The 27,164-nt window shown below is 34.8% G+C and overlaps 2 protein-coding genes across 2 annotated transcripts; one reads left to right on the top strand and one right to left on the bottom strand.

The window, feature by feature from the left end:
- Window positions 1-835: 835 nt before the first annotated feature.
- On the top strand, window positions 836-13,580 carry LOC127946557 (uncharacterized). The gene is made up of 17 exons (XM_052543219.1): window positions 836-1,003; window positions 2,425-2,531; window positions 2,754-2,887; window positions 3,083-3,243; window positions 3,473-3,625; window positions 3,719-4,178; window positions 4,988-5,089; window positions 7,677-7,767; window positions 7,987-8,204; window positions 8,302-8,544; window positions 9,227-9,325; window positions 9,410-9,603; window positions 10,797-10,971; window positions 11,119-11,275; window positions 11,932-12,085; window positions 12,254-12,365; window positions 12,447-13,580. Exons 1-17 carry the CDS (start codon window positions 989-991, stop codon window positions 12,647-12,649), a joined length of 2,778 nt encoding a protein of 925 aa, XP_052399179.1. The 5' UTR covers window positions 836-988; the 3' UTR covers window positions 12,650-13,580.
- Window positions 13,288-25,293, bottom strand: si:ch73-173p19.2 (V-type proton ATPase 116 kDa subunit a 1). The gene is made up of 20 exons (XM_052543223.1): window positions 25,119-25,293; window positions 24,556-24,634; window positions 23,963-24,060; window positions 23,702-23,830; window positions 22,949-23,070; window positions 22,711-22,837; window positions 22,211-22,293; window positions 21,534-21,627; window positions 21,206-21,418; window positions 20,922-21,072; window positions 19,932-20,065; window positions 19,637-19,797; window positions 19,453-19,546; window positions 18,872-18,990; window positions 18,270-18,477; window positions 18,074-18,181; window positions 16,843-16,920; window positions 16,572-16,689; window positions 15,323-15,494; window positions 13,288-14,961 (listed from the first exon to the last, which is right to left on the bottom strand). The coding sequence occupies exons 1-20, from the start codon at window positions 25,233-25,235 to the stop codon at window positions 14,874-14,876; spliced, it is 2,493 nt and encodes an 830-aa protein (XP_052399183.1). The 5' UTR covers window positions 25,236-25,293; the 3' UTR covers window positions 13,288-14,873.
- Window positions 25,294-27,164: the final 1,871 nt, after the last annotated feature.

Here is a 27,164-nt window from a genome sequence, read left to right as displayed (position 1 = left end):
TGAAAAATGCATAACTCTAACCCAATTTCGAATAATTTCCTAAAGCCGTCCTCTTATTGTACTTTTGAAACTTCATATGTAACTTAGTTTGAATAATAAAAAGAGCAATGACATTAATTAATAGCAGGGATGCTTTTGCCGTCCTCTTATTGTACTTTTGAAACTTCATATGTAGTTTGAATAATAAAAAGAGCAATGACATTAATTAATAGCAGGGATGCTTAAAACATGACTGCATTTGAAATTAACGCATGTCGGGTAAACAAACTAATAGAATAAAACAAAAAGAACAATTAATTTATTGTAATCCACGCGATAAATTGCACATTCCACGAACTCGATACACGTTATACAATTATTATTAAATAACTGACTTAAAATATACAAAAAACTGTTATTCTTTCATTTATATACACTTTTTTTGTAATAGTAGTAGTAGTAAAATGGTTGTAAACCCCTTAAAAAATAGAAAATAAAATGGCTCATACAGAATTGAAGATTTGACAAATTGCGTCAAAAGAACATTTATTTCTTATTAAATTATTATGTTATACTTAATCTAGTTCCAAAACCCTGTTTACCAAATATGACATCTGCCGGTCAATAAGACACACAATGCATGTCAATACCCACTAAATAATATATATATAATATATAAATAAATAATACCCACATAAATAATACCCACATACAAAGAAATTAGTGTTTGTAGGCAAACAATAGTTGTTTTTGGTTAAGTGAACTAACCTTAACCCCATAGAGACGCGGCTGCTTCTTTAAAATAATTCTGACGCACTGTGATTGACATGTCCCTAAAGGGGCGTTTCCAACTGTACTCATCCAATCAGCGTTGAGCGTGCTGTCTGGACGGAGCAGAACCCGTGACGTAAGCAACTACCATTCTACTGTGCGGACAATCAATAAACATCTTCTGCAAAGTGACAACAAAACCATATATCGAGCACTTTTGAGGGTATTCAATACAATTATGGACTCCACATCGGTAAGTTAAACATAAGGTTGATCAGAGAGATGGCCGTAATGTTTTTTGTAATGCTTATCACATTGCTATATTAGCTTACCCGACATGGATAAAACGTGATAAACTGACACGTGAATTAAGTTTCTGTAGTGCAGCATAATGCACAACCTTTTATTGTTGCCTCGTGATGCTTTTAGCTATACCGGACATTGTAATTGTAACTCTTTTATGCTTACGAGGAAATGAACAGTAGGCCTAAATCAAAAGGAAAGCCTCTTGAGTGGTTTTACATGGACGCATGTTTATTGCCTTGTCAAATAAATAGATTAATGACCGATGCAATCAGATAATAAACACATTTCACCTTTTTAGGTGCTTTAAGTGTTCTTCAGCTAACGTTACTTAAAACTGAATTGACTTGGCCTACTCTCGCTGGGCAACATGGGTAGATTGAAATAAGAACAATATGGATATTGCATGTGATAATATTTGCATGTGAACTAATGCATGCTCTTAACGTCAATCATAATTATGATCAAATGCAAACACTGCTTGTTAAGAAACTATTGTACGTATATCAAATATGGCACTTTTGATGTCCAACAAGAATGCATGAACAGAAAAAGAAACCAGACTGTCTCAAGGTGTCAGAGCAAAGTCCCCTGTGATATCATGTGATGTCCGTGATGACAGCATCACAGTGCAGTGTGCATGATAAATGCTATCAGTATGAGAAGTGTTCATGTCATCACCTTCACATGTTAAACAGACTTGTTACAGCCTTTTATTTGAGCTGATTGTATCTACATATTTTATTTAGAAATGTGTTATAAATAAAATACACTAATTTTATAAAAGTTAAGTTTCTTTGGATAAAAGCATCTGCCAAATGCATGAATGTCCATGACTATATTAAAGCAGGCTTAAAACAGGATTCTTTGTTATATTATTTTATTATATATGGAAGTACAAACTTATCAAGTGTAATTTTTATGTGAAATATTAAATGATGAAATGTAATTTTTTTTTATATATACATATATTTTCTATGCACTTTACTGTCCATTGTATAAAGTTGAATCTAATGTAATCATGTATATGTATATATATATATATATATATATATATATATATATATATATGTATGTATGTATGTATGTATGTGTGTGTATATTTATACACATATTATATATATATATATATATATATATATATATATATATATATATATATTTAATAATAATAATTAAATTCATCCATTTAAATGAATTTTTAGTTGTTTTGTCATAAAAATTCAGAAATAACACAAGTGGAAGTATGTCACGTGGCAGTAAGCATTTATCATCTCCAAAAATGTGAAGTCAAAATGATCTAATTTAAGCAAAGTTTCCTTACTTTTTCATACCTTTGCACTGGAGCTCAGATTTTTGTGGTGTTTCTAGACCATAGGAGGGTTCGTCAGCACTCTCACTGAGATGGGCTTCAGTGAGGATCAGATACAGGCGGCGATACAGGCAGGATTCTTCTCTGTACCAGACGCAGCTGATTGGTAAATGTTTTTACGGATGAATACAATGAAATAAGTTTTATAGGTTATTCTTGACTTTTGTCCCAAGAGAGAAAAATGTGACCAGTTATGTAACAGTTTAGGCTAGTCGTAGACCTGTCTGGTTATGTGCAATGGCTTTAGGGAATATTGAAAGTGTTATTAGACAGCATTGTTCATGATTAAGCACCAGCCCTCTTATTTATTATCACATTTGCGCTGTAGGCTTTTGCAGGGTGGGAGTCCACGGCATAAGCTATTCAAGCAGCCTTCAGGTCCTTTAGAGACGGCATTTTCTGCATTTAACCCTCCCAAAGATGCTCTCTGCTCCAACAACAACTCACAGTCTGATGAAACAGGTACTAACAGCACAGTTTCTTCATTTACTCATTTGTATGATGCTTCTGAGAAGGAAAATGAGATTTACCGTGCAAATAAACTCGCATGTGACTCACAGTTTATGTGATTTTGTGTTTAGTGTGCTGCAGATCATTATTAGTACTAATACTGGAATCTGAAATGTTATGCAATACAAAGGAATTGTCTGCTTTTAGGTGCTTCATTGGTCTTGGTACCACCTTCTGTGAACGCTCCCAATGCAAAAGAGCATCCACCCCTGGAAACACGGATCAAGCAGGATAAGAGTAATTTCCACGAGCAGCAGAGGCAGCGAGTGGCCCAAGAGGCACGGGCAGAAAAGACACAGAAGAAGCAGGTGAATCAGTAAAAAGTTCACATTCTTACAGTAAAGCTCCAGAAGCAAGTGTTGGTCCACTCAAAAGTGAATCTGCTCACGTCATTCCAAGATTTCTTCTTTGAAGCACAAAATCTGTTCTTTAAAACACAACATCATTTGTGACCAATGGCTGTTTTAAAGATTGTTTACAATATTAGTAATTATTATTATCCCAGTTCAGTAACCGTAACGGTTGTCCTTTGATCAGGAGCGTGAGTTGGTATTGAAGAGGATAGCAGAGGACCGGCGTAGTCAGCAGGAGAAAACCCAAAGCGAAGCCACGGCCGAGACCTCTCCATCAAGTGGACAGAGACTGGGTGGACGTGTGGAGACCAGCTTGGACAACCACTGCATCCTTATGGTGCAAGATTTCATCTTTTTTCCACTGCTTTCTAAGATCTGCTGTTAGCTTTATTTCAACAAACCTGTTTTGTTTTGTTTGTGTCTGTTATAGATTCGTCTTCCCTCTGGGGAATCAATGCGTGAGCGTTTTCCTGCGGACACTCCCTTAAGTCACGTCGTCGAATACATTGCCAGCCGCCACCCTTCACTACCCGCTTTTTCCCTCCTGCAAGGGTTTCCTCGAAAGCGCTTTGGGGACGCTGAGCTAACCTGCTCCCTCCGGTGTCTGGGACTGACTCCCAATGCTGCACTTTGCATACAGACCACACCCCCTGTAACGCCTCAGGACCCGCCTAGTCCAGTGTCCCGATTGGCTGTTGTAGGGCAGGCAGAGGCGGAGCCACAGGAAGAGCCGGTAGAGCCACCGCATGAGCAACCCCAGGTGGAGGACAGAGCTTTAGAGGAACTTGAGATACCTCCTCCTCTGCCCCATCAGCTGTGGGAGGAAGCAGTGGGGTATGCTGGGATTCCTGGGGTCGAACCTCCGCTGTCAGGACCCTCTCACTACTGGGGTGAGATTTACTTTTACTAATTTGTGAATGCACCACACAGTTATTATTATTATTTTTTTTCTATACTTGTTTTTAGTTAGTGATATTTTGAATATAATATTTTGAGTGCTGCAGAGGTGACTGCAAAAGTCCAAGTATCGTAAATTTTTATTTACCACACTCGTACATTGAAAAATAACATTATAAAAACACACAGGAAAATCTTGAGGGAATCCCATGGAAGATTTGAATGTCAAGACTGCAGCACTCTATTGACTTTTATTCTTAGATGTTCAGTTTTAGTATATTTTTTTATTTTTATGAACTTTTTTAATTTTTATTAGTTTATATATTTTTTAATTATTGATTATTTAAAAAAAAAACTAAATTTAAGATTGTTATAAATGTAAGTTTATTTATTTTATATTTAAGTTTTATTTTGGCTTTAGTTCCATTTAGTTTTTGTTTTATTTTGTTTTTGTATTTATTCATTTTAACATTTTCAGCTAATATTTATATTCGATTTTTTTTTTGATCTTTTGAATTAAAAATGTTTTCAGTAGTGTTACTGTAGTTTTACTTCATGATTTTATATATATATATATATATATATATATATTTATATATTATTGTTGCTTAACATGTAAGTTTATTCATTTATTTTAGGTATAATTTATTTTTATAACATATTCAGTTCCATTATTACAAGTATTTCACCTTATTTTATATTCAGCTTTACCTGAATTAACAAAACGATAATAATCCCTGCTCTTCATAAACTTTACTTCAATGCAAGTAATATTGTGTTATTAAAAATCTGTTTCTGACAGGACGAGGCCATAAACTGGTGCGAGGTGAAGCAGAAAATGTGGAACATGTGGAAAATGAGGAACAACCAGAAGAAGTAGTTCTACCTCCATTTAATCTCAATGGTATATAAACGGCTACTTTTTACAGTAGATTTTGACCGGGTGTTGTTATATGGATGCAAGGGTGTTCTAAGGGTTTGTTAGTTTGTTGGGGGGGGGGGGGGTTTCTAGACGGCTTCTCAGGTAAAAAGAGTCCAAAGTCTATGGTATTCTGGACTCTAGTTATGGCTCAGGTACCTCCTCCTTCCTCTCTAAATCCATGAGATTTTTTTCTACCTTTTTATTGTTTGCCAGGAAAAATTAGAAAACTTGTAGCCACGTCATTTTGAGGTACTATTCATGTTTTAGCACAGTTGCAGGAAGAGTTGAGTGCTGAAGTTTAATACTTGAGGCTTGGGTCTGCTTAAGTATGAGCATTAATAATAGTGATCCTTGCATTAGTTAGCACCATTAATAATGAATAAGATGAGTGTGAAAATTAGTTTCTAATTTCTCAGTAATTAAATCATCTCAATTAACATCATTATTAGAATTGACTTGATAACCGTGAACTCCATTCTGGATGAAACTCCAAAAACCGTGAGGTAAGGCGAGCACTGCAGGCCACGATCAAAAGGAAAGTTCCTGATGAGACTGTAAATAAAAGATGTTGATATCTGTTTGTCTTGAACGGATTAAAAAGCAGCTGCTTTTTGGACTTCACTGAATCAGAAAAAGCCATAATCTAATAAAGGAGGACCAGAATGGTAATGAATGGACAGTCTGCCAACATTTCTTCAAGGGCTTTTATCCTTCAAAACATTCATATCTGCTCCCATTAAAGGTCACTGTTCATGACTCTGCAAAAGCTTTGTTTAAAATTTATATTACAGTAGCTGCTGTTTTAATCATATAGATGCAACCTCATCCCAACTTTTCTTTTCCATAAAGATCATTCCTGGAATGTTGAAGCTAACATTAGGGGAAAGTTGTGTGTTCTCTGAGATGTAACTGATCATATAGCGTAGTTTATCTTCAACAATCACAGAATTTTTGCCTTTGGACGGCTGTGCTCGGGTCAGTCTGAATCATAGATCTTTGTTCAGAAACTTTGAGTTTTTAGTAGAGCCTGACCGATATATTGTTTTGCCGATATTATCTGCCGATATGACCCTGTCACCAATATATCCAATATATTTATTTATTTGTACAGAACATATAATGCAGATAAAATGCTTGAAATGGTGTAATTACTTAGTTTGTCCATATGTTGCATTGTTTGCTACTGGCAACCTGGATGCAAAGCTTTAACCTGTTAACTTTAACTTTTCTGCTCAGTGGACTGATTTCAGACCAATTTTAGATAATACAATTTATTGTTAAATTGTTAAATGTCTTTCCTTTATTACTCTGTCACATCATTTTGGGTGTTTGATCACAACATTTGAGTGATCATTACAAAAAATGTGTTTGTGTATATACTGTACTCTATGTACAGTATATACTGCATTATGTATATGCTGTATTCTATATATAGGACCAGTCAAATGTTTGGACACACGAATCGGAAAATGTCCAAACTTTTGACTGGTACTGTACTATAATACACAAAGAATATCGGCCGATATTTTTTATCTTTTTTACCCTCTAATATCGGTATCGGCCCCCACAAAAAAACATTATCGGTCGAGCTCTAGTTTTTAGGTCTTTAGCGAGTGACCAAAGTGTGAGAAACCCAGGAAAGCCCATATTGGTTAAAAGGTTAATGCCCTTAGTTGTCTTAGTTTAGATCTGGTTATAAGTAAAAACTCATTCACCTCTTTTAAATGATAAAACTGTCCTCTCATGTGTTAGAACTGCATATGTTCTATATATCGGCTCTTTTCTCTGGAAGTTTAATGAGTGGGATTTTAGACATGCTGGGAAAGAAAGCAGCTGACAGCTTTATAAAATATTTTAAGATGCTGTCAAGACAAGCATATGTTAATTTGCACACGAGATACACTCAGGAATTAACTGCAGCTGAATAGATTTACCAGACAGGCCTGTGAACATGCTAATATATGGTAATTAGCTTAATATGCAGTTAGTTCCAGTGCAGCTGTTTTGATATTGAGGCGGTGTAATTGAATGCTTGGTTAATTTGGTAGTAGCAAGATGCAATTTGTTTAATTTGTTTGCCTGATGTCCTTATGGATCATACAAATAAATAGTAAATTTAAAAATATATATAAAATCAAAATAATCAATACAATTTAGTAGGGATGCACGATAATATCGGCACAACATCGGTATCGGCCGATAAAAGCTTAAAATGACCATTATCGGTATCGGCCGATATGAATATTTCTGCCGATGAGCCAAACCGATATTCTCCAAGTGAAATAATTGACCTGTTTTTCAGATGTGAATGTCTGTCTACATTTGTAAAATAATAAATTTATGGTAGAATCAGTACAGAAGAGATACATGGATTTCTCTTCAGTAAAATTAAAGTTTAAATATATCAGTATATATTTGTAAATATATCAGTATATATTTGTATATATATCGATATCGGTATCGGCATCGGCCAAAATTATTTAGAAAATATCGGCATATCGAATATCGGCCAAAATCCAATATCGTGCATCCCTACAATTTAGAGATAATCTCCCTCTCACTCTGACAGGACTGCCACAGTTGCCCTTCTTCCTGGAGAACAGGGGAAGAGTAGGACTGGAGCCGAGACATCACTGGCCGGAGCAGGGCAACAGACTCCGGTAGGGGGATTTCTAAAGCGCCTGAAGGGTGTGAAATTGAAAATGAAAATTCAGTCATCATTTACTCATCCTTATGTTACAAATCTGCATGACTTCCTTTCTTTTGTACAACACAAAAGAAGATAATTTACCATCATCAAATGGTTTTGGGCCCCACTGAAAAATATGACAGAATTTGTGGACTGTCCCTTTAAGTGACTACAATTGGTTGTGTTGAAGGGAGGCGGAGCCTGATGACCCAGAAGATCCTGAGGAAGGCCGTGCGTTGCGTGGAGCTGCGGGTCAAGCAGCAGTAGAGCGTTTACAACAAGCCGCCCATCACGACGAGCAGTCATCATCACACGGGCATCCCTCACCCCCCAAAAAAGCCTTCAAGACCCCCCGCGTGCCCCCTCTCTGTTCGATGGCCACCAGGGCCACCGTTTCCCTCATGACAGGTCAGAAAGAGACTGCCTAATGTTGTTTGCTGACATTACTTTGACTCATTATATTAGTGCTCAGGTCAAGATTTGGACCATAATCTTGCTCTTTCAGCTCCCAGCATGCAGTACAGCAGCAGCCTGGCCTGTTTGACTCCCGAGCTGGTCGAACTCTTGTTGACTCATATGGCACGTGAACGTCTCCTCCGACCGCGTACGCTGGAGCTGTTCTTTGGCTGCCCGCTGCAAAAGTTTGTCCTAAACTGCTATCCTTATACCACCAATGAGCTGCTGCGGCAACTGAGAGCATTTTCCTCACTTAAACACCTCAGCTTTGTCAACTCTCCACTCATCACAGGTGTGTATATATAGCCCAAATAAGTTGCCCAAAAATCTCAATAGTGTTACGTAAAAAAAAATCTGTTATGTTGATTTTATATTAGACGGCTGTATATTAAGTAATAAAAGAGATGGCTGTATAATAATTAATAAAAAAATTGTTTTTAATATTTAAAAAATACTATATAATTTATTGATTTTTTTTATAATTGCTAAGTAAAATAATGTTTAATAATATGTAATATGATACAATATACACTAAACCTTAGTACATTGCTTATAACAGTGGTTCTCAATTCCAGTCCTTGCGTACCATCGCTCTGCATTTTTTTGCATGTCTCTTATTTAACACGCCTGATTCAGATAACTAGCTCCATGCATGAACTGTGAACTGTGTACGTGAGGACTAGAATTGAGAACCACTGATTTTTTAATTTATTTATTTTTTTATTGCAGTAGTAAGAATTTTGGAGAAAATGTGCTTATTTGTCATGAAAACAATGAAAAGAATCATCATAAAAATTATTTCACCAAATATGTATATATGTTTATATATTGATCTTGGGTGAAATATGTCTGGTTATCTTTGTGAGAAAGATGTTTACACTTCTGTATGACATATTTCTATTTATTATAGGCTTGATTTGCTTGTACGTGATTTGTAAAGCTGTGATATCATCATTTCCCGTTTCATTTCGCAGACGCTGGTCTTTCGGTTTTGTCCAACCTCTCCAAACTTCAGCATCTCAACCTGTCGTCTTGTAACAAACTAACAGACAGCTGTTTGCAGCACATCGCAGGTGAGACAGCGTGTCAGAAACCAGTCCATAAGTGAGTATTATCATGAATAAATGCATCCATCTTATTTGTGTGTGTGATCTCAGGTCTCCGCAGCCTGACGTTCCTGGCTCTGGACCAGACCAAAGTAAGCGATGCAGGTCTGCTGATGTATCTGGGGTCAGGTTCTCTAGCGCTGTGTCAGCTCAGCCTCAATCACACGGCCATCACTGAGAGCACACTGAGAGCGCTGCCCACATGTGTACCACAGCTACGAACACTCAGTATTAAACACACCAAGGTAATGTGTGCATACACAGAGCTTTTAAAAAAAAAATGCACATTTAAATTGTATTTATATTTGTTTATTTATGGGATCAAAATGTATAGAAATATAGGGTTTGCAGGTTCAATCCCACAGTTTGTTTTAGATATACATGCCATTTATAGATGGGGTTATCTAACATAGATTATATCACAATTACAGACTAACCAAACGTCCTCAAATATTCCTGCAGCATTCTGTGAAAGGTATGCAAAAAAAAATAAATGTTAAGAAAATAAATTAATAAATAATGCAGCAAATGTGTATATAATATAGGAATTTCTGTCTATCCAAATGTATGGATTTATTTACCGGCAATAAGTGACATATTCCATATTAATCTGATTTGTTAGGTAACCAGCTGTGATTTTGTTTTTTGTCATGTTGAGCAATATAAATTGTGAAGGGGCCTGCAATACTTCATCTAAAACTTCATCTATATATATATATATATATATATATATATATATATATATAGATATATATATATATATATATATATATATATATATATATATATAGATATATATAGTTTATTATTAAATATTTTTTTATTGTTAAAAGTCTGAAGTTGGCAATATTTAAATTAAATTATAATTTTTTTTTTTTTTTTTTTAAGAAGTCTCTTCTGGTCTTTTCTCTACCAAAGCTGCATTTGTTTGATTAAAAAAAAAAAAAACCTGTAAAAATGTGAAATATGATTATAATTTAAAATAAACTGTTTTCTATTTGAATTGATTTTAAAATGTAATTTATCTCCAGTTTACTCTAGTCAGTCATTCTAATTTGTTGCTTTTGGACATGTTTTTTATTGTTATCAATATCGAAATGCTGCTTAATATTTTTGTGGAAACTGATTTTTATTTATTTATTTTCAGAATAGAAAGTTCAAAAGAACAGCTATAGAAATATTTCGCTAAATTATTACTATAAACTATTTTGAATAGTTTTTAAACTATCACTTTTGATCTATTTAGTATATCCTCATGAACAGTAGACTGTATTTGTCCCTTCAAACAAGCTCTGGTTAGTTTGCGCAATCAGTCATGAAGTCGTTACAGGGTTTGTTTGTAAGGTTGATTTATTTCAGACTGTGAGAGAAAGGCGTTATGGAATTCACTATATGTTTGCTCTGTATTTATTTTGCTTTTGTTTCCTTTTTCTATGAGGTGAGTGACGTGTCTGCACTCGCAGAGCTCCGAAGCCTGCAGACGCTTCACCTGGACGGCACAGGTGTACGAGAAGATACTCTCCAGTGCCTAGCAACCCACCCCAGCCTATCAGCTCTCAGCCTGGCCGGCATACCAGTCGCGGATGGAGACCGCACGCTGGAGATCATTTCAGGTGCAGCCAAATTCAGCTATTTTTAATTCTGGCTTTTATGCATCAGTTATGCATGCATCAATTTTTTTTGCATTAAAGTGAGTCAATGGTGTTTGGGGTTTTAGTGAAGTAAGATAATTTACTACTTTGTCTGATTTCTCCATGCAGGCCTCAGGCTTACCCAGCTCACCCTGCCTGGCAGACACACTGTGACGGACAGTGGACTTCTGTTTCTCTCCAGACAGACTTTGCTTTTAGAGCTCGACCTGACTGACTACACTCAGCTCAGTGACCACGGCATTACACAGCTTTCCAGCATGAGCAGGTAGAGCTTTAGGTCCAAAAGTGTTTGTGTAGTACACCAAATTAAAAAATAATCTTTGGTTCTGGTTTAATTTGGTGCAATGCAACCATGCAAATCTTAGGAGTAGGCTTACTTGCGGTTATTTAGGAAATCACAAGACACATCCCAAATTGTTGTAGCCCATTGTTTCCCACGGCCATGAAAAACCTGGAAATATTAGAGAATTTCAAAAGTGTCTGGAAAAGTTATGCTCGGCTCTTCCTTTAGCTAGAATTTACTCTTTACTTAATGAAATGAGTTTTCAAATTCCTTGTCCATTCCTTAGTAACAGATGGAAAATATGTGCCACAAAGAAGACTTGAAAATCAATCCACTTTTGTAAACCTAATTCACACTGTTGTTTTTTGTCAACAAATATAGTGTCGTTGTTGTTTTTTGTACGGTTTATTGAAAAAACTCAATAAGTTGCTTTAGTATTGTATGTTTTCCAGCATTCTGAGTAAAAAACAGTTTATCAGTATATGGCTATGTGACTGCTTTAAAGCAATTCAAATTAGCATTGTCCTACAGAGCTTTCGTTTGGGATTCATTTCACCCTTTTATTAGAGCAGTGTTCAGAAGTCTTTTTACATTTTACCAGTAATGGTAATGATGACCCGCCCCCTTTTACTTGATAGGTTGAAGAAGCTGTCTCTTAGCAACACTCAGGTGAGTGACAGCGGGCTGCAGGGACTGATCAGTCTAAAAGAGCTCCAGGAGCTGTGTCTGGACCGTACAGCCGTCACCAGCAGGGGCGTTGCAGCCTTGATCACACACCTACCACATCTGCAGGTACGGTAGAAGAAAAAATATAAATTTATTCATGCATTTAGCAGACGGGAATCGAACCCACAACCTTGCGCTGCTAATGCAATGCACTACCACTTGAGCTACAGGAACACTAACACATATATATGATGAATGTGCATGGATTAAATGTACATGTTTTTTGTTTTTTAGGTGATGGGTTTGGCCAGTACACAGGTGGGCGACACGGTGATCAGACGAGGTCTGGTTCACTGTCCTCAGCTGCTGAAACTCAATCTCAGCAGAACCAGAATCACAGATCAGGGTACGTTGTGCAGTCTTATTTCCTCCATGATCATTCACTAGTAAAACAAACGCTTCTAACATGCCGAATTGTATTGCTCAGGTCTGAAGTTCCTGTGCCGTATGCAGCTGAGTCAAGTGAACCTGGATGGCACAGGTGTAACTCTTGTTGGCATTGCCAACCTGATCTCCGCCTGCCCTCATCTGATCAGCGTACGAGCCAGCCAAACCCGCGCCATTCCTCCAGACCAACAGTCTGACGACGACAGCGATAACGATAATGGCACCGATGCCAGACGATCCTAGATGTCTGTGTGTATTCTTCAAACATGGGCATAGTACCCTTCAGCTGTTTCTCAGAGGGCAGATTATTCAGAGCTTCCTTTTTCCATTAGTAGCACTACAATCTCACTTGGGGTAGACAATCAAGTTGAAATACAGCGTAATGAGTTTTGTCTGGAGCTTTAAAAGTGCCATGGACATGCACACTTCCAAATGTTGATTTTTTTGTAAAATAAAATTAATTTCATTTAAACATACGGATACTTGTAATACAGAATAAAAAAAAAAAAAAAAGCAGAAGGCGTCATAATTTAGTAATAATGATGCTCCAATATTGATAAGCAACACTTTGCATGACAGATGTAGAAGTATTTGAATCTTTTACATTGTGTATTGCGGAGCTGTGCATGAACATGATATTTTTATTTAAAAAAAAATGAATGAAAATATAGGTGTTAATGAATGACCGAATGAATATTTTATGTAGATATATTTTGGATAAATGCATCTGAATGGCTGAAGTGGAAAGTCATTTTGGACTGGAAGTTGGCATTTAAGTATAACCAAAGTCAGTGTCATTTTACTGGGATGTTACTGGATCTAGCAAAAGTTTTACTCCTACATGTATATTCATGTTGGATTTAAGTTTATTAGTATTTCTGTTTTTTTTCTTGTTTTTTTTTTAATTAGAGGATTTATTAGTCTGCTGGGAATAACTGGATCCAGGTTTACGCTAACATGCATCTGTCTTTAACTTACAGTTTTTCATATGATATGATAAAGTTCTGAATTGTGAAATACCAAACAAATTAATAGCAGCATCATCACATTGGCATTCGACTGTTTCTGTATGCATCAGTGTTGTACCTTTAAGCGTGTAAATGCAATAACATTTAAAAATACAAAATCATAAAGGTCTCAACCGTATCTGGATAAAAGGTCTATGTTGAAAAATTGTCAAGTTTTAAATTCGAAACATACCTCAAATGCACGAAATGTCAGATGCATTCTTGTTGTCAACAGTTGTCTAGTCTAAATTGAAATGAGACACAAACCCATTTTGCTGTTTTTTACATTCAGGAGCCAGTCGATGGCGGATCATGAACATGGTAGCATCTTATTCATGTTTATTTAAAATGCCATCAATTTTCAATGTGCATGATCCTACAACCCCAAAATCGGTATTTCACCCAGTGAATGCTGTCTTAGAAAATCTCAGTTCTGTACATCCTTTAGGTAATATTCAAGTATACAAAAAATACACACACCAAGTGTAGTTTAGTAACATAAATTCATGAATCCACCTCTTGTGTATGATTATATGACACAGATCGTATTAGATGCATGTTACAAAGTAAACTCATTCAGTCTGCTCCACATTTGTACAGTTTATTTTGCAGCTAACTAGGATGGCCTAAAACTATTTTATACTTTAGGACAACAGCATTAATATAAGCTACATTTTGCAATTGTCTTTTCGTGGCTTTTTTTTTTATCTATAATTTTTATTTATATATTGACAAACGTTTTCTATAATAATAAAAAATTACATTTACATTAATGTTGAAGTTACAGTATTACTGTGTACTGTAAACAGAAATAGAGTTTGTTTCTTCATCAGAACAGATTTGGAGAAATGTAGCATTACGTCAATTGCTCACCAATGGATTCTCTGCAGTGAATGGGTGCCGTCAGAATGAGAGTCTAAAAATCACAGTAATCCACATGAGTCTATCCACACATGTTAAATTAAAATATGCATGTTTCTAATAAACAAATCCATCATTAAAGTGTTTTGATGTTAACCTGTCGCTTCTGGCCAAAATACCAGTCCATAATCCATAATAAAGCTTCCTCCAGTAAAAGAGCCAATCTCATTTTGTCCTCTCACATCAAAATATTTAATATGTTAGCCAGAAGCAATGTTGGCTTTTCACTTCTTAAGATGTTAATTGATGGACTGGATTACTTGTGGATTATTGTGATGTTTTTATCAGCTGTTTCGTTCATTCTGACGGCACCCATTCACTACAGAGGAACCATTGTAATGTGATGTACTCTAACGCTATACATTTCTCCAAATCTGATGAACTAACAAACTCATCTAAATCTTGCAATTTAAAAAAATTCATTTTACACCATTCTAGCGAGATCCCTGTTGAAGACTCCTGATTTGAAATATGCATTTGTTACATTCACGAAACTATTTTTACAATAAAAACTACAAGAATAGCACGAATACAAACTATTACTGCTGTGTTTTTAACAGGCTGTCAAAGGACAAGGGTGCGAACTTGTAGCCGGATCCCTCGTAAAACTTGTTCTGGAATTCAACCCTGAAAACAAACACATGAAAATGTCACTTTACCTACATTCATATCACTTTGTGCTATGTATTTTTTTCTCACATTTTTCTCACATTTACACATACTTTGTAAACAGATCAAACATTTGTTGTGATTAGTAGTATTTGGACACACTTCAAGTACAGAAACAATAGACCTTTGGGCAGGATATATGTATATTTTTATACAGACAGACAAGCATGCCCCATGTCAAAGGTAAGGAATGAGTCAAATACCTTAACTAACATGCAGCTTACAAGTGCAAGGTAGTTATATGCATGATAACTCTCATAACATCTTTGTTAAAGTGAAGACTCATACTCGTAGCTTGTGAATCATGTGTTGTTCTCACCAGTGTAGTCGTAAAGCATGCAGAAAGGCAGACAGGCCCTCCATAACCAGAAGAATAGTCACGGTGAGAACAGCGAAAGCTGCAAACAGCACCACCAGCATGAGTGAACCCATACCAGAGGAGATCTTCAGGCCCACCTGGAGAACCATCCTCCAAAGCACCTCCGACAGCTCTGCAGAACATATGGCCTTCAATTAACCTCATTTCACTCAGCCAGTCTGCTTTTTTTAATGGGATAGTTCACCCAAAAATGAATACTCTGTCATTATTTACTCACTCTCAAGTCATTCTTATAATAACAGTAATTGTGTTGTGTGAAAAAGAGCAGAATTAAATTTCAACAGTTGCTTTATGTAAATATGTACTTTTGTGTTGAACAGTGCAAAAAATCAAGTGTGTTTGGAAACACATTTGATCTATTGATCTGAGGTGATCTATTCCCTTTGCCGCGTGTTTACTGAAACATAAATATACTAATAACCTCAATAACTAAAGGCTTTTTTAAACATCATTCTGATATGCTGATTTGCTGTTCAATTATTAATAATGGTTCTTATTATTAATAATCCTGAAAACATCTTTTGCTAATTTTATGCTTTTGTGGAAACTTTTTTAAGGATTCTTTGATTAATGGAAAGTAAAAAAAAAAAAAAATATATATGTTTCACGGTTTAAACAAAAATATTAAGCCGCTCTTTAACATCAACATTGATGAAGATAAATATTTATTGAGCTCCAAATCAGCATTCAGAATGACAGAATAGACTGCTTTTTAAATTATATTAAAATGGAAAACAGCAAAAAGTTATTTTCAATTGTAATAATATTTCACAATATTACTGTATCAAATAAATGCATAGCATTTCTTTCAGATAACTTTTAAAAACATTAAAATAATAATAATAATAATTAATTTTGTTATTACAAACTTGACCAATAGTGTATTTTCAGAACTAAATTCTGAAAAGCACTTGGTCATGTATTCCATTAAATGAATATGCAAGAAATTAGGGAAGGTAAAAAAAAAAAAAAAGAAAGGTAAACCACGTTCTGTGTTCTTGTTCTTCGTATGTGTCCTCATAAACTGCGCTCCTTCATTTACTCATAAATCATTTCACTGTTGATACAATCAGTCACGCAGACACAAAAGTTAAACATCAAGAACACAGATAATACAACAGAAGCGGTTTCTCTCTAAACTGATGGTGTAGTTTGTTTTATTACCGTGCACTACTGCGACAGGACAAACCTGCGTGAGCCAGACTGAGCGCCCAGAGCCGGAGATACGAGGCCGTGTTGGAGATGCAGCCCAGGCAGAACTCGACTGTGTGGATGGCCTGATACACAAAGATGTCTCCCATACTTACCTGAAGAAGAAAACAGATGACATTAGCTTTCCTCTTTGGTTGTACAGCATAGTTAAGACATGTGAGCATATATGTTGTGTTTAAGAGATAAAGTAACAGTGTTCGGTAGGTTTTAAAAAACATTTAAAGACATACCATATAGCAAAAGCTTACCATCTCATCACTCTGATGATGTGAGAAGGACGAGCGTGTATCTGTGCCATGCTGATCATTCAGATTGTTCCCCAACACCTGTGTAGAGACCTTATTATTCACAATCACTTACATGAATATATTATGAAGTCAACATTTGAAGTGGATCAAAAAAGTTAACCAAGAATGCATTTAGGTTTTAGGTTTTAGGACAACTCTGGTGAAAGGTTTTGATCCACTTTAAATGTTTACTAGCGTGTGTGTATTTTTTATTTATATATATATATATATATTTATATTTAATTATTTATTTATTTATATATATATATATATATATATATATATATATATATATATATATATATATATATATATATATATATATAGACACACACACACACACACACTATTCACATTTAAAAGATGGTCCCACTTTGAATATGACAAAAAATAACAACAAAAAAGGATTTATGCTAAAATTGCAGTATTGAAATGTATAATTTAAAAATAAATAAATAAATCACTAATAAATATAAATGTTAGTCTTATATGTAAATATATATGTACAGCTCAATGTTATATAATATTAAAATTCAATATTAAAGTTCAAAGAAAATATTGTAGACTACTGAACTTAATTACTAGTACTTTACACAAACTGCATATATTTAAATATTTATACAACCATTGTACAAACATTGTATAATTACATTTATATTGTTTTTAATTAATTTATTTTAATAATATAACTAACATAACGTTTTGTACATTTTACTAAAAAAGAGAGACACGTGTTTATAAAAATATACTTTTTTTTTTTAAATGTAAGGATTTCATTTGCATTTAAAATGTGCATAATTTTGTTAATATTTTGAATTAGTTTTTATTTTTATTTTATTTATTATTATTAATTCATTATTATCATTGTTTTCATATTCATTTCATTATATATTTTAGTTAGTTGTGGTTATTTTGTTGTGTGTTTATGTTATTTTTATTAGTAATTTTTTTTTCAGTTTTAGTTTTTAGTACATCAAGTTAAACCAAATGAAAATGAGAAATATTGCTAAATAAATTATATATATATATATATATATATATATATATATATATATTTTTTTTTTTTTTTTTTTTTTTTTTTTTTTTATGATGAAAGTTTGGTATAGTTTTAGTTTTATTTAGCTCTATTAACCTTGGTTGAAAGAGGTATTTGCTGTTCTTAGGACAATGTTGCTCTGCTCCGCTCACTTACCTGGTGTCTGGTCTTCATGCGGGTCCTGTAGATGAGGAAGGGTTTCACCAGGAGCAGCACAGGAACCATGAGCACCGCCGTCAAAACCAAGAAGATCTGAAGCCCTTTCTGTAGAGCATTACAGCATCGCTCATGATCTGAAACACTGAGTACTTCAGGAGTAAAGAACTGCTTCTAGAGGAGCGGGAATCCAAACCTGTCCTCCGTAGAGAAGCAGATGTTCAGACTGGTAATCAAACAGCATCATGTTGATGAAGAGCAGCAGAATGCTGGGAGCCGTTTCAGAGCGTAGAGTGATGCACCATTTATAGAGGATGAGGAAGATCAGGTATCCAAAGAGAGACAGCATGAAGATCAGCTGGGGAACAAACTGAAGGAAAATGGCCTGGAATTTTCGGAAATGTCTGAATGAGGCAACGAGAAAAGCAAAAAGTCACAGATTATTATTATTATTATTATTATTATTATTATTATTATTATTATTTCTGGTAAGCTGTATCTTGTCTAAATTAAAAAGTGCTGTTGAAATTGGTTACATTATTTTAATGGGTTAAACTAAAGGAAAAACATATGTTGCCATGACTTATTGATCGATCATATAATTTTTTACAGTGTAGATTTATATACAAGTAGCATCTAATTTTTTTACTTTAAAAAAGATAGACAAAAGCTACATTATTACATCATAAAATTTCAGTATAACAACTTATATGTCTTTAAAAGAGGATTAATGTTTTGCATTAGGAGTTGACAATAAAAATTATTTTGCCTTACATTTATAAGAGAACAAATACCCACACAAAGTTGACCAAACTCAGGGAGACTCCAAAGAGCATGTGACTGACTCCCAGTATGACTGACATCTTCATCTTGAAGGAGTTTAGAAATGACAGCTTGTTTGATGCAATATTCCAAACCTGAAACAAAAATAAATCAGTGCTTCATTGTGTAAATCCACACATTTCTGAAGTTTGGAATAACAGCGACACTGAAGACTGGAATATTGATGGTGAGAATTCAGCTTTGCCCCACAGGAATAAATTACATTAAAATATATATTTAAATAGAATGCAGTCATATTATTTATTTTATTTATTTATTATCATTATTATATTCACTTGCTGTTAAAAGTACTCCTCTATTCCCTTGCATGGCGTGAACTTAGCTTAGCATTGCATAGCATCAGAACAGTATAAATCCTGACACCTAGTGAATGAAACACAGTAAGACAACCAAGCTCCTGTTCAAACTCTCAAATCCCATTCCAAGATCACATGATGTATGAAAAACAACAAAAGCTAGACTTAAATGTATGCCTGAACCAAAACTGACCAAGGAAAGAAATAATGTTGTACCAACAAGATTTTACAGGCACTGACCGGGTCAATTCCAAACACATACGGGTCTCCAGAGTAAACTCCAGGCACAAATGGGTTCAGCTGAAGATGGTTATACTCTTGCAGCGTTTCATTTCTGAGATAAAAAAAAAAAATACAAAATACATATCAGAATGGAAAAGAGCAAGCGGCTACTTTAAAGTCTGCAGGTCTCTAGCATACGTACTGCCAAGGGCCATGAGGATGAAACATGGGCCGAACACACCAGGAAGAGCCGAAGATGTTGAAGGACTTGGAGAAGCAGTCGTTGTAAATCAGACCAGTGTAAATGGAGAACATTCCCATGAGCAGGATAATATAGCGTCCCCCGATCAAGACATCTGTGACCTGGAAGGAGAAAGACAATAATGACTAGTGAAAATAATAAGTAAAAATGCTTTAAAAGACACTAATCAGAGTAAAAAAAAAGTTGTCTGATTATGCAAACCAAAGATCGGAGCACCTTTAACACCATTCAATACCTCATTTTTCCATTTCCTGAAGGATTCAGCCTGTGAAATGACCCAGACTGCAAATAGCGTCATCACCAGTCCATGACCACAATCTCCAAACATCACCGCAAACAGGAAAGGGAAGGTTACAATAGTGCATGGAGCTGAGAAAATAAATGGAGCAAGTCAATTATAATACACACATGCATATTAAATTAAATTAAATTTATGCATTTAGCAGACGCTTTTATCAAAAGCGACTTACAGTGTATTCAGGCTATCAATTTTTACTTATCATGTGTTCCCAGGGAATCGAACCCACAACCTTGCACTTGATAACCCAATGCTCTACCACTTGAGCTACAAGAACACATATATATGTACTGTATGTGGTGACCCTGGAGCACAAAAGCATTCTTAACTCGCTGGGGAATATTCGTAGCAGTAGCCAAAAATACATTGTATGGGTCAAAATTATTTATTTTAATTTTATGCAAAAAATCATTAGGATATTAAGTAAAGATCGTGTTCATGAAGATATTTTGTAAATTTCCTATTGTAAATATATTAAAACTGAATTTTTGATTAGTAATATACAATGTTAAGAAAATCATTTGGACAATTTAGAAGGTGATTTTCTCAGTATTTAAATTTTTTGCACCCTCAGATTCCAGATTTTCAAATAGTTGTATCTCGACCAAATATTGTCCGATCCTAATAAACCACACATCAATGGATAGCTTATTTTTGAAAAATTGACACTTAAGAAAGGTTTTGTGGTCCAGGGTCACACACACACACACACACACCCATATATATATATATATATATATATATATATATATATATATATTTATTAATTTATATATATATATATATATATATAATGTTGCAATGAAATAATGCATTAAATATATTAACATATTATAAAATATATGCAAACATATTATAAAACAATATGTTATTAATATATATTAAATGTTGCAATGAAATAACATATTTAATTTTAGAGTCAAATACCTGGATTGATCTCCTGATAAGTGCCGACCCCATAGGCGTCAATAATAGTCTGGAATCCCTCAGTAAATGTGTTGGTTCTGTTGAAGGTCGGTGGAGTTTGCTGGGTTTGGATTCGGTTCAGTACTGGAGTCACACTGGATCCGCTCTGCTCCTAAGAGAGAAAGAGAAACCAAGAGGAGGAATACCTGGTCATAAAACCACTTGATCAAATATTTGATTTTGAAATATTGTATTAGTGATGGTTTGAAGAATAATTATTTGAGGAAGCATATAAACATACTCACAGATCCCTTAATCAGGGCGTTTTGAACTATAGCGAGATCTGACACAGGACACCAGATCTCTGCCACGATCAGCTTCTGCGTGATGTCTATGTTGCAGAGATTGAGGGTGTAGTAGATGGCCTTCATCTTCTTCACTTTACTGCTCCACTCCTGGACGTGCTCCGCTGCTCGCGTCAAGACACTGGCACGATATTCTTCAGTTCTTCTCAGGATCTTTACAACAGATTTGGACATAAAAACAGCCGTTTCCTCGATTTATTTATGAATACTGATTGTCTCACACTTGAAAAGACACTTGCAATTGAAAATAATCAATAACGTGACTCACCATTCGAAGATCTTGCATTTGTGTCATTACGCTGTTGCTCATTTGCTTGCGCTCATACAGAGTTTTGGGGCATGAGTACAAGCTGGCACGAAATCTTTAAGGATTGTAGAAACAATGTTGATGAAGAAATTTCATTTAGAATTCAAATCTAGCCAATGTGAATAAGGACATCGAATAAAATTAATATTCTCATGGTGACATATCATGAAAAATATATAGCCATTAATCTATAAACCTACAATTTATAAAATCATATAAAAATTATAATAATGTGAAATAATATTAAAGGGTGTTTTAAGGGTTGTCTGACTCATTCATTCATTAAAGTCTGTACATCATCGGTGTTTTCAACATTAAAAATGTATTTTAAAAATTCAAAATGTTGTTGAAAAGTAAAAAGATGCAATCAAGAAGTTTTTTTTTTATGTAGTACATTTTTTAATTTTAGTTATTTTTTCTTTGTCTTTACATTGATTATTTTTGTAAATATACAGAATAAATAAATAAGATATATATAAAGTATACAGATTATTTTGTATTGATATAAGCATTCCATTAGTGATGCTGCAACCCTAAAAATAAATTCTAAAATAAAGAAAAACAGAATTTTTAAATTCGAGAAACTCAACATTTTTCGAGAATGAATCCACTGATGGTATATACACAGATTCTCTCACCCTTCACAGACTTTTCTGATTTTTTCTCGCACACGACCTCCCTGGACAAAAATAATGAACACATCCTTCTTCACAGCTCCCCTCTGTTTAAAAGAAACATATGTTTAATAAACATTTTCTGACAATATAAACCAAACTGTACATGAGCTTTCACCATCTGTCCTAAATAATAATAATAAAATATATATATATATATATGGTATATATGTATATATGTATATATATATAAAATGGATCAATGTCAAACAAGTGATATAGCAGCATGTGTGACGTATATTTACAATCTGATCCCAAGCTATCGATTGCTTTAAATATTCAAAATCACTTATGAAGAGACCTATAAATTCTGGATAGTGTTGAAAGTAATTATAATGTTGGTGTTAGCAGTGCATATATTTTGCAGAAGTGTTGACAATTCATGTTTTGAGTGTGAAAGAACATCAATAATAAATCAAACTTAAAAACAGGAGTATGGGAATATAAGAATATGATATTCTCACCACCGCTTGTAGTTCCTCGGTGGCCTGGATCTCTGCATGCCGAAGGACGAAATTTCCATGAAAAAGGCGCCAAAGAACCTTTTCAAAAGCTGGAAACCTTTCTTGTTTGATAACACCTGCAATAAAGCTTTAAATGTGCACACACAGAGTATGTCATAAGTGGTACGGTGCTATCTTTTTAGGTTTTAACTGGAACCTTTGTGTATCAGTGGGACAAGATATGTGAAATGCACAGTACCTAAGATGTAGTGCTCCAGAGGTGCTGGAGTTGCTGTTTCTGCGGCTGGTTATGTGTGATGAGACGGTCATAGACACGGAGTCTTCAGAGGGAGGCTCAGAGTAGGTCAGCAGCGACTCGGCCTGGTACACAAGCAATCATAACACACGGAAAACATTCACTTTCACTGCATGGAAATGAGTATGGACAACTCCTTTCTGTTTCATACAACAACAAAAACAGGAGGCAGAATTTTTATTTTTGGGTGAACTTTACATCAAGTGTTTGAGAATGTTCAAATATTAATTCTAAATCATGGCCTTCAAATACATTTAGTTTGATTGATTTTTTTTTTTTTTTAATAAATAAGTCAAACACAGCTATTAGATAAGCTAAAACTAAACCTTATAAAAAATTGGTAATTTAAATAAAGCTAAAACAAATTAAGAGAGCTAAAAAAAAATAAAGATAAAAGATAAAAAAAAATACATATACTGTATATGAGACAAAAAAAATAAATTCAAATAAAAAACCTTGGCAAGTAACTGAGATAAATCATGTAAAGTTAAAACTTTAAATAACAATAAAAGTAGCCAATATTTCTATATTAGCTTTCAATTAAAATATATAAAAAAATGTAAAATCTCATAAAAAGACGTACTTAAATTAAAATGAAGAGCAAATATACAAAAAAGCTTATTCAAAATATGAATGCATACTAATATTAATATAGAATGAAAACTAAAAAACTACAACTGATCTCAAGATCTGGACCTCTTCAAAGAAGTATTCAGTCATCCTCAGCAGAGAGTCAATGTCCATCAGCTCAACGAGGTTCTGTCGGAGTGTGGCATGGTTACGGTTGATTTCTCGCAGTTCCCGCTCCAACTTCTCAAATGTGGACTAAAGGTTTGAAGGCAAGCATTGTGTCACAGTATAGCTTTCTGAATTTATTTTTGTGTGTCAAATTTTGTTAATACAGAGTAAGAGAACGTGTGTTTATTTGGTAAAGGCCAAAACAAAACTGTTTTTCACCTCAAGCTCCAGAACATCTCTGGCACATGGCACCATCTCCTTCTCCTTTGTTGCAGCAATTACAATGTTAGATTTCACCATCTCCTTCTCAAGATACCCTAAATGACATCATTTCAAGAGAAACCAGCCTGACTGCATGATTTAATTATGCATGATTAAATTATATAATTTTAAAGCAGCTGTATGTGTGTTTTTTGCGACTTTGGAACCCCCTAAAGTTAAATGAGTGACATTTTCAGTCATAAATATAACGCTTTCATAATTACAGTGGATACACATGCATCTGTTGACCAAGCTTATATTCTCTCAGAAACAGAAGTTATAAGAAACATCAGAATGACATTGAAATCGAAATTTCAAAGTAAGAAAAACTTACATACAGATGTTTAAATGAATATAAGGAGTATGAGTCAACTGTAACCAAAATATTATTGTTAGATCCCTTCTGCAGCATTATGAATGATTCAAAATGTAAAATGGACGAAATATGGATTTTTGAAAAATAAGCAACTCACCATTAGGGCTTAAAAAATATACAGCAGAAATGTTTATTCGGAGTTCTTAGTGCATCTTATAATAAAACACAAACTTACTCAGAATTCTCTCCATTTCTTCACATTTCTTCACTTCTTTCACAAATCGCCTCTGAAAGGTTGTTACACCTGGATTCAGCTGTGAGATCATTTTAAACAAGTTTAATACATAAAGAAATTCTAACACATCGGGGCAGAATTCAGGTGACTGAAGCCATATTAGCTGCTTAAATTAGTCCCTTATTAATTTACATACATACAGTTATCACAATCATTTTTTTCTGGTTCTGCAGTGTTATGCATTGATTGATTCAGTGATGGTGAGAAGTCAAATTCTGTGTCAATGACCGTTCAATATGAACTGGAGAATGATGCAGCGAGTTTGCACTGTATGCACTAGAAAGTGTGCACGCTGCCAAAAGCAGACTAGACTATCTTTATAAATCAATGGATGCAGTATGGTTACTTGACAATCAGACAAATGTCAAAATAAATGATGGCCTAGTGATGCACAAATACTTTTTTTAGCTATAATGTCATTTGGTTCACAGGCCACATAAACATCCGAATGAAGTCACTTACACACACACACACATCACTCAAGCAGTACAAAGCTTACTCACATCTTTAAACTGAACCAATCCAAGATGTCCAAGTTCACTGATGCAATTGTGAGCCGATTCGGTTTGAAAAAACAGCTGCACGAGACACATCTCCTCACTACGAAATAAAGAACTCATTCTGGAGTTTGTTCTGGATAGTTTGGAGGAACAGAAACAGCTCACATACTTCTGGTTGAGCAGCAGCGACTGTCTGGTTCTGGTAAGTCAGTCTGTTAAATGTCTGTCCGTGAGATCAATAGTGTTCTCCTGTGGCCTCGGGATCAGTATTGACACCGCTAGTGCATCTGGGCCATCCAGACCAAATTATGATTAATAGCCCTGCAGCACAGCACACATTTCCTTTAATTTGATCATTTCAAGTAAGTAAATAACCTTAACCTTATATAATTGTTATGGCATATGATCACAATGAAACATTAGTCTCATTTGTAAACATTTATTGGCAAACATTCCTCTGCATTTTGCTTGCTGCTGTAGTTTTGTCATACGCTCGGCTTGAAATACTGAGAATATCCAGGCCGCTTGTCCTATCGACTCGCATGCTCCAGTTATCATCCCTCCTCTCTCATCTACACTTGTCCTCAGTATGTGCAGTACAATTCAGAGTTCAGAGAGACAGACTCGACTGAATCTGATAGCTGTATGCAGCACAGCCGTAAGTAAACCATCCACGCTCTGCTGAAGAACCTTCTCTCCTCGTTATTTGTTTGTTTCACTAAAGTGAGGAAAAAGAAAAGGAAAACGCAACTCCGTCCTTAAAATGAAGAGATATTTGTATTGCATTTTTAAAATGATAAAGACTAAAATTTAAAAAGTAAAAATGTACTTTACTTCTGTATCACTTTTGGATATAGTTATATTATCACCCTTTAACAACATTTTATTAAAATTAAATTAAATTAAACTCAAATTCAATTTAAATTCTGTCTCACCTGGTGCAGTGTTCTCCACAGGAGAAGCATCTGTGCCACTCTGAGCACTCAGGATAACTGATGGCACACTGACAGGCACTTCATCTGGCAAAGTCAACTCTGGGATGCTGGAAATGCCGTCTTGGCCCCACATACCCTGTTTCATAATACTAACAGTATGCAGGCTGGGTCTCCTATTGGCCCGCATGGTGCAGCTACAGGTATAGTCACCTTCTCTCTCATCTATATTGTCCTCAGAGAGGGTCGAAGATGTTTTGGACATGTTGTCCAGTGTAAAGCTGAACGAGATGGACTCGAAACCTGAGGAATGATGAGGGATGATGGCCGATGGCTCAGGACTGACCATCTCAGAGAGAGGCACAGAAGACTCCACTTGATTCCATCTGAAGGGACGCTTCAGAGCCTTCCATACTCGCTGGAAGAATGAAAAACATTCCATTCTTCATCTTCCTTTTTGTATGTTACTGTAAAGTGCAGAAAAACAAATAGGTGAGTTAACACAACCTAGAACTAAAAGAAAATTATAAATTTATAAGATTAAAATATAACTAAGAAAATAAGAATATATAAATTTTAAATATATATATGATTTTACATAACATACATTCATAAACATGCATATTCATTTTTTTTTAATCAAACATACTTTTATTGTTATTATTAATAAAATAATATAATTAAGTGTCAAAATAATTTATATAATTATAAAGCTGTGGAGTTTCTTCTACCCCGCCGTCAATAAAATGTACGGTAAAGTTTATCTAGGTGTTGGCCTACTCTACACCACAGAAGAGTTTATCACAGGGCCCTGGACAGTGTTGTGTATTCAGTGTCACCTGCTGCTGAGCTGTTCTCCAGAGCTCAGGTGATCCACGCACCGTCTGCTGCGACAGTCATCGATGAAAACAGACTGAACTGAACATGATCGCCTTCTAATTTCATGGACCAAAGAGATGCATTTTTTAAAAACTGAGCCAATGAATCGGACAAACTGCTGTTTAAAAACGCAGCGCTGGTGTTGTGAAAGACAAAATGAAATGACTGCTTTGCTCGCGTTTGTTAAAAAAATTATTCTATGCGAAAATAAAGTAAATTCACGTTACACGTTATGCCA

Source organism: Carassius gibelio, chromosome A24, assembly GCF_023724105.1.
Source record: "Carassius gibelio isolate Cgi1373 ecotype wild population from Czech Republic chromosome A24, carGib1.2-hapl.c, whole genome shotgun sequence".
Taxonomy (NCBI): domain Eukaryota; kingdom Metazoa; phylum Chordata; class Actinopteri; order Cypriniformes; family Cyprinidae; genus Carassius; species Carassius gibelio.
The sequence above is the reverse complement of the archived record's forward strand: the minus strand, read 5'-3'. Positions and strand labels throughout refer to the sequence as shown.